The following is a 9,179-nucleotide window of genomic DNA, read 5'->3' as shown; positions in this document are numbered from 1 at the left end:
ATTCATAAATGAATACATTACTTATTCACAAATGAATTACTTAATCAAAGTTCTTTATCTTTCAGGAAAGAAAAAGTCAGAAAATGAAAACAAAAAAGGAGAAAAAGCTGACAATACAAAAGGAAATGAAGGAGGTAACAATTTGGAAAAACATTTCAAAATATAAAAAAATATTATAATTAACTTACAACTATTTATATGATAAATCTCCTGGCATGCAGATACTCATCCAAGCTTTAATCTAGGTCTCAACCAAGATTCAGATCAAACTTCAAGTAAAAAATCTAATGAATCTTCACCAAAAAAAAAACCACTTATAAAGAAACAAATCAAAGACGACCATCAGAAGGTTGTTATCAGATTAGCAAACAAAAATGTTCTTAATCCAAATCTAATCTCTGTAGCAATTCCTACTGAAGTAGGACCATCAAAGCATGATCTGGATGAACCAAGAGAGAAGAAGCTTGCCGATGCTTTCAAATCACCTTTCAAATGTAGAATAATAGACACAAAACCTAAACTGACACACCAGGAGAGTATTGTCTGTGAGTGGTTGTTCAACTTGCAAGGGAATACATCGTAAAAAACTTTATTTTATAGAAATTCATATATGATTATTATATAGATAATAATGTATGACATTTTGATTATATATTTGCAGAGATGTGGTTGTCCAGACAAAATATGGTCAGATAATAGAAAAAACAATTATGGAAAGTCTATATGCAAGCACAGAGATTTTTGGAGAAGTTTTAGACACTTGGGCTGATTTACTTAACCACCAAGAACTGGGAAGGGATTTTGGAAATTCACCATACAGACTCTTCTTGAAAGTTGGAGTTTCTGTAAGTTTATGTTCTAACCTTAATTTCTTCTTTATTGATAAATGAATACATCAATGTGATGTATTCATTTATGAATATTATATTTTTTACAACTGAAATTCACATATGATTATACAAATATGATGTATTCTTTAAGATAATTATGTATATTCAACTGAAATTCACATATGATTATGTATTCATATTTGAATAAAAAAAATCAAAAATAAATATCTTTAGTATATACTTATGATTATTATACCAACACGATGTATTCATTTATGATTAACAATTTACTAATCCTTTAAAATTATATTGGTTACAGACTGCTTATCTAACTTCAACATTGTCTGATGAAAGAAAGTATGAAAAATTCAAGGAGAACTTTCATGACAGTACCGATGGGTACAAAAAAATCTTGAACATAAAATATATTGACATGGTATGTTAATTAAACTTGTTTTTTTATATATATTTTATCAACAAAATACTTACCATTATATACATAAAAACAGGTATTCTTTCCGGTTGTTAGAAGTGCTCACATTTTTGTGATTGTCTTCAACTTAAAGAAACCATCAATTGAAATTCTGGACAACAGTGCAGTTGAGGGGGATTATGAAGGGAAATACAGATTGCTATTGAAACCTTTGGTATGTACCCAATTCACAACAACATAAAAGAACTAATTTATTACATATCTAACTTTTATTTTATTTAATGATCAGAAAAATTTGTTAGTGAGATACTTTAAAGAAATAAACCATCCAAAAGCCAATGCAATCTCAAAAGAAAGTATCACACCCTAACGACTTGAAATGTCATGGAGAACAATAAAAACAAAGTTGATTGTCGGGTCTTTGCAATGAGACATATGGAGACCTATATGGGACAACCAATCTCAAAGTGGAAACCAGGTCTTCATAAAGAAAGTGCAATTCAACAAAATACTTTAGAGAAGCTCAGGCAAAGGTATCACACCGAATGCTAAGTTCTGAAATTAACATGTTGAAGGCTAAGGTGTTGGATCTTGCTGAAAATATCAAAAAGTTGAATTCAAAGTGCGTATTGCTCATGCATACAAGGCTATGCAAACAATTCAAAAAAGGTTAAAATAATATTGATGATTGCTTGTGATGAAGTGTGATGGTATAGAACAGTTTGTGTTGAAGATGCAAACAAGTTTTAGATGGTTTGTTAAGTGTTATTGAACATCTTTTAAATAGTTTGTGAAATGCTTATGAACAGGTTTTATTATCTTGTGTTGAATGATTATGTAATAGAAACAACTTTGCTTATTTCTGTCAGTTTTTTATATTCAAATATTTTCAAAGTTTATTTCTGTTTATTCATAAATGAATACGAATATGATATATTCATATATGATTAAGTTAGGAGTAATATGTCAGTATAACAAATTTCATATATGAATATAAGAAATTTCAGATATAAATATAACTTCTTTATTAGTAGAAACAAGTTTGTTTATTTCTGTCATTTTTTTATATTCAAATATTTTTAAAGTTTATTTCTGTTTATTCATAAATGAATACGAATATGATATATTCATTTATGATTAAGTTAGGAGTAATATGTTAGTATAACAAAGTTCAGATATGAACATAACAAAGTTCAGATATGAATATAACTTATTTATTAGTATAACAAAGTTCACATATTTGTATTCATTTATGCTAGTTTTCAATTTTATTTAATTTTATTCATAATTGAATACCAACATTGTATATTCATTCATTCACCTTTAATAATAACATCTTCATTGATAAATGAATCCACATATTATGTATTCATTTATGAATAACTTACAAATAATATGTGAATTTCACATATAAATTTACCATATCAATATAACTTATTTAATAGTAAATTAAAAAACAAATATGATATATTCATTTTAAAAGAACATATATTTCACATCTCAATTTACCATATCAATATAAATGTGTATTATTCATATATGAATATTATTGTTTATGGTTATTATCTGCATATATTCATAAATGAATAAAACCAAAAAACATAAAAAAAAACCCTAAATGTCTTTTGTTGATTGAGCAGCTGCAATTCTTATTGAACATGTACGTAAATTGTGAGGAACTCGTTTTTCACATCCTGGACACATTCTATGTTCTTTTTTAGAATTTTCATATGCTACTTCACCTGCACTTGGAATTCTTTTCTTGATTCCAAAACCTTTATTACTTTGAACTTGAGGAACATGAATATTAATCTCTTTTGGAATAGGAATAGAAACACCCATAAACTTGCATACGACTTCACCATCCGTCTTGCTTTTCAATACAGCAGATGTATAATCACTCTCACTCTCAAATTCCTTCAACAACATCTGTTGTTTCTCAGCAAACAAAGCCAATTTCTTTTTGTCATCTCTTACAATATCCAAACATGATTCAAAATTATAATATGAATCACTGACTAGCTTCACATTCTCACAATCCCCTGAATCAGATTGAAGAGAACTACAACGATAATTTCTTGATATCACATTCTTTCTCCATCTTTTCAGAATGTACCTTTCAGGAATTTCTTTCACACCACATCTCATCATTATTGTAAAAGCATGTCTGCATAAAACACTCATACTCTTGAAATGTTTACAATTGCAATTTATTTCTTTCTCTTCAGCTTTTATTTCAACCTGATACAAAAACATAATAAAAAAAATGAAAAAACAATTTAAACAAAAATTACACATTTACATTCATATATGAATACTCATATATGAACAATCATATATAAGTATTCATATATGAATATTACATTCTAATCATATACAATAATACATATTCATATATGAATAATAATAAATAAATATTCATATATGAAAATGTTCTAAGTTTAAAATAATAAGAATATTCATTTATATGAATATTCTCATATTCATATATAAACATTACATTTTTCATAAAAAACTATTAAATTACCTTAAATTCATTTTTAAATTCTCTTTTAGTGTTGTTGTGTTGCACAATGTAAACTTCTCACCCATCTTCAATACCAACATACGAGTATGTACAGAAAAAACTTGTTTTATATATTTCCTTTTGCACCTCAAAAAATAATGTACTTGTATAAACCTTTGATGCTTGTAGTTCTATTTCTCGAGGTGTTTGCATTTTATATGATGCTTTCTTTGATGCCTTATCAAGCTCTCGTTGAGTATTCCTTTGCTTTTGAATGGCAGTGTCGTAATTCATCATGAAATTCAAAAGTAAATTACCACTTTCTGAGTAGGTATTAAAGAATGAATTCATACTCTCTGACTTCGACGTAGTCTTCATCAACCCACACATTGCAATATCATTAAAATATTTAGGTATCCATGAATCACGTTTTGTAAACATGTCTTTAAACCAACTCGTGTCTTCCAGATTGAATTCCTTCATAAGCAAACCCCATTTCACCTCAAATACATCAGGTTTCATATTAATGTCCCAAACAAGCTTCGAGAATCTTTTTCTAAAGTCCGTGTTCGTAAATAAATCATCTAATATTTGTATTAAAACAAAAATAAAATAAACTTCTATATTTATTCATAAATGAATAAATATGAATAAGTAAAATATCAATAGATATTCATAAATGAATATACTAATATTTGAAAAAATTAGTATATTCATCTATGAATAACTAAATACTATCATACATATTTGAAATATATTAAAATAATACCTTGTTTTTCAACTTCTTCATTATATGCCACATACATAATTGGTGCTTTGAATTAGGAAAAACATTCCCAATAGCTTGTTTTATTGCAACATCTTGATCGGTTAAAACAAGTGTTGGTTTTTTCCCATGAGTTTAAGAAACGCTTTAAGCAACCAAGAGTAGGACTCAATGCTTTCATTGCTTAGCAAACCCGCTCCAACAGTAACTGATTTTTTATGATGGTCAAAACAATAAATGGAACAAAAACCATTCGATACGTAACACACAAAAAAAAGTGTTCATTAAAGTCAATTTTTGATGTATTCATAAGTAAATTTAAAAATATTCATGTATGAATACAGTTACAATATATTATTAGAATAATTTCAAAAATAAAAACTGAACATTAAACATAAAAGTTAAAATATTAATATATGAATAAGCAATAAAAAAGTAGATAGAATAACTTACTTGTTTGTTCAGAAAGTCGCATCAAACGAGATACCATCACCAAATTCAGCATAATATGCCTTCTCCATTTCATCAACCCAAAACATACAGTCCAAAACATCATCTTGACAATTAAACTCAAATGAGTAATTTGGATAGTGAGCTCAACGGTCATTCATTATGTGTACTATCATTTGGGCATCTTTATAACCTATAACCCTGTTGATATCTCTCCTTAAATTTTTATAGTCAACCACTTTGGGCTTTACAAACTCATACCCACCTCTCAGACTTGCCCTCAACTTATGAGCCATAGTTGGGCCTATTTTTTATGTGGAAGCACGCACTCTAAACTCTTTTTCTGAATATGACATTTGCCTCGCTTTTTTTAAATCACTTATCTTCTCAAGTGGATGGTTGTGAAAATCAGCTCGATCAGATGATGCAATTAAGCAATCTCTCTCAGTTCAGAGCATAAAAACTACAGCGATATATCCGACTGAAAATTAAATCAGCTCCGATTTGAAATAAAGATCTCAAACTACATAACAAAAATCCGATGAAACAACTCCAATACATATTCGAAACTTAAGCAAAAACGAAAATAATACGCGTAATTCCTAACAAATTATATAAAGCAATAATCTTGATAATAAACTCCGATTCAAACGATATACACACCTGATCAAATCGGAAACTGAATACGAAGAAGAAAACTGAAATACAGATGCGAAACTTCACGATTAATGGAAAAAAATACATATAATGGCTAATGAGTTATATAAAGAAAAGAATCTTGATAATGAATTCCTCATATCCGATTCAAACGAGCTAAAAATATCATCAAATCGGAAACTGATAACAACGAACAAGTAAGTTAAATATAAAAAAGTGGCTAATTTAGAAAGATACCCTTAATGAAAAATGACACGTGCATATTTTTAAGGTGTAGATGTTAGATAATTGATTGGCTGAGAATGATTCTCCAATTCTGAACCTTTTTTATTTTCTCAATTGAAATTACCTATATATATATATATATATATATATATATATATATATATATATAAGATTAAACGAGAACCACTAAAGGTTAGGAAGCATCTACGAACCATTTTTATTAAAGGCATTTTTGTAAATTTAAACACTAGCAATATAAGTCTTATCTTCAACAACATTATTACATTCATATATAGAAGGGGAATGACACATTAGCACTAAAATACATTTCGATTTTGTCATTTCAGTCCCTAAAGTTTTTTTTCGTACCTTCTAAGGGAACAAACTGTTTTTTTCGGGCCGATTTGATAACTTTGGACAAAATGAAGGTATAACTCGGTTACCCCTTTGCCACATAGACATTGTCCCATTTTCCGGTCAAAAGAGTTCCTCTTCCTTCTTCTCTCTCAATTATTTCTCACTCTAAAATTCTCACAACTAAAATCGTTGAATCCACGAAAAAGGTAACTTTATTGGTTTGATCGTCAATTCTTGATTTCATTTCTTCTAATCGATTATCTTTCTTATCAGTTGAATAAATTTTTGATTTCGTCGATTTTAGTTGTTATCGATCTCTTGCCCTAGTCAAAATCATGTCAAATTCTTCTGATACTGTACATGGTAAAGCAAATCTAAACTCTGCTAATGATCCGTTTTCCTTAATTATTCTGATAATCCTGGAACAAATCTAGTTTCTGAAATCCTCACCGGTGAAAATTACAATTCATGGAGTCGTGCTATGCTAATCTCGATTTCAGCCAAGAACAAAATTGACTTCAATGGTACTTTTCCCAAACCGAATCCAGATGATCCAGTTCGCTTCAAATCCTATTCTTATTTCTGACTTTTTCTATTTGATCATCGCACAACTGAAGAAGCACCTTCTCCCGAAGATCAACAAAAATTGAAGAATCAGTAATCTCTAGCTCATATTATTCTTCAATAGTTTTGTTTGATTACTTTTAGTTTTACTATCTAAGACAATAATGAGAGTAAATTTTCGTAACTCATTGATAAACAATTCTCGATTTAAATTTGAATCTGAAACATTGATCGACCCACAATGGATTCATAGTTCGTATTCACCATGGATGGCCCGTTCACTTTTCTAATTGATACCTATCTTCGGAGTGGTTCTGAAGTGTTACTTCAAGATGTTAGGTGTTATCCCGAATTGAGAAATAGAAGTGATTGTTGAAGTTGATAGCTTTGGAATGCTAATCTAATTCAATGATCAAAGCAAAAAAGTCAAAATCGATGATGCATTTTGACTTTCTATTAAAATTAGATTTCGAATTCACTGAGAATTAATTATTCAGACGGTTTGTTATGATTCGACAAAAAAAGAAAGGAATATCAAAATTGATGTCTATAGAAGGACGTCAGATGAATGTGTGTGATACGAAGCTTATTGGAATTTATTTGTTTAAGTGCTAATCATAGAAAACTGAAGATGGAAAAAAATGGAAGTAAAAAATTTAATGTTTGTAATTTTGATTGAAAATGGGTTCGAAGTTTTTTGCTAACTCATAGAGTACATTTCTATGATTTTGACTATTAAAGTAATATTTTGAGTTTTAAATGGAAAAATGCTTAAGTGGCATATGAAACTGGCTAATATAGGCTAGAGGGACTAAAAAGACAAGTCACTTCAAAGTTTATTCCCTCATAAAGCACGAAAATAAATTATGGGACTGAATGGGCAAATTCGAAATACATCGTTGGTCCAAGGTGTCATTTTCCCTATATAGAAACACTCTCAACTTCTCTCATTCTCTCTCCACCCATCTTCAAGAGCACACAAATTCGAACACCATTTTCTCCGGCCACTACCAACACCATCGCCATCGTCGAAACTCTTATATCATTTTAGTCTACTATCATATCTACAATCTCTGTTCGAACCAACAACCACTTGACGTATGTGATCTCTAACAGATAATGATTCCAATGACTTTCCTTTCTTCTTCCGGCTCAGATCTAGTTAGATCCAAGTGATTTCAATGATTTTTCTTGTCTCCAACTGTGTTCATAGTCCGGATCTGTCTAGATATGGTTAGATCTAAGTGAATCCGACTTTTGACAACTCCAATATTTCGTCTCCGGTGTTGGTTTTGTGATTTCGAGCCATCGACGGTGTTTCCACTGCCACCACCTCCGATCACTAGCGGTATACCCCCATTTTACAACAAAATGGTCTTGCTTGTCTACCATAGTCATGATCTACCATCGTTTTTACCTTCTTCGGAGGCTTCACCTTCACCAAAAAAGAACTTGAACATTGTTCATTTCGATCCCTCCCGTTCCACAACCCTAGGTAGAACATTAGAGTTGCGATTTCATCAATGACGCTCTCAGATCTAAAGTGTTTCGGTCCATATCTACGATCTCCAATAATAGATCTACAATCTCTGGTGACAGATCTATGATTTTTTTCTCTATATCTATGATTTACGCCTCCAGATCAATGATCTCCGACGAGATTGAGGGTCCACAATTGAGATCGTCATCAACCACCACCACCATTGCTGCCTTGCCGCTCCGATGAACCACTACCAAGTCACAACCGTCTCTTTCTTTGCGATCTATGATGAAACACCAGTAGTTTTGCATAAGGTATGTCGATTTTTTTAAATTTTTTTTACGTATGTTATGCTGTGAATTTAATGTTTTAATCTCTTATTTGTTTTTTACTTTTGTTAATCTTAGTTTTACCTGCTATTAAGTTATGAATCCAAGTTTATTTATCTTATTTGTTAGTGTGTGAATTTAATGTTTTAAACAGTTTATGTTTTATGGTTGTTATGATGTGGATTGAATTTAGAATGTGTGTTATTATGTTACTGTTTTCTCAAATAATGTGAATTTAGCTATTTTTAAGTTGTGAATTTTGTTCTTTTAATGTTTCAATTATTATTTAGTTATGTTAATGTTAGTTATATCTATTATTAATAAGAAAATGTAATTTTTAAGCTGTGAATATATGAGTTTTTATAAGTATTAATCTATAAATTGGTGCCCGAACTAGTCTCTTAAACTGAGAATATGGTTGTAAATGTATAATTTTGGATGTCTTAAACTGTAAAATTATTATATTAAGCTATGAATTATGTGTCTTAAACTCTAAATCAGTTGTATTAAACTGTGATTTGACTATATTAAGCTGTGAATTAACTGTATTAATGTAACACCTGCAGATTCGGGCTAATCGAT

At 29.7% G+C, this 9,179-nt stretch overlaps 1 protein-coding gene across 1 annotated transcript; it reads right to left on the bottom strand.

Moving 5' to 3' along the window:
- Positions 1-2,877: 2,877 nt before the first annotated feature.
- LOC145139656 (protein FAR-RED ELONGATED HYPOCOTYL 3-like) lies at positions 2,878-5,056 on the bottom strand. The gene is made up of 3 exons (XM_079073401.1): positions 5,023-5,056; positions 3,944-4,353; positions 2,878-3,504 (listed from the first exon to the last, which is right to left on the bottom strand). The coding sequence occupies exons 1-3, from the start codon at positions 5,054-5,056 to the stop codon at positions 2,878-2,880; spliced, it is 1,071 nt and encodes a 356-aa protein (XP_078929527.1).
- Between the last annotated feature and the right edge of the window lie 4,123 nt (positions 5,057-9,179).

This window comes from Lactuca virosa, chromosome 9 (genome assembly GCF_052849685.1).
Source record: "Lactuca virosa cultivar CGN04683 chromosome 9, Lactuca_virosa_CGN04683_v6, whole genome shotgun sequence".
Classification (NCBI taxonomy): Eukaryota; Viridiplantae; Streptophyta; class Magnoliopsida; order Asterales; family Asteraceae; genus Lactuca; species Lactuca virosa.
The sequence above is the reverse complement of the archived record's forward strand: the minus strand, read 5'-3'. Positions and strand labels throughout refer to the sequence as shown.

Bases quoted from the DNA above. Each gene is read 5' to 3' on its own strand.
- LOC145139656 (XM_079073401.1), bottom strand. From the start codon at position 5,056: ATGGAGAAGGCATATTATGCTGAATTTGGTGATG. The intron at 4,354-5,022 runs GTATCTCGTTTG...TACAAATATTAG, and splicing joins TTATGCTGAATTTGGTGATG to ATGATTTATTTACGAACACG. The intron at 3,505-3,943 runs GTTTATACAAGT...TTTTTGTATCAG, and splicing joins TAGAACTACAAGCATCAAAG to GTTGAAATAAAAGCTGAAGA.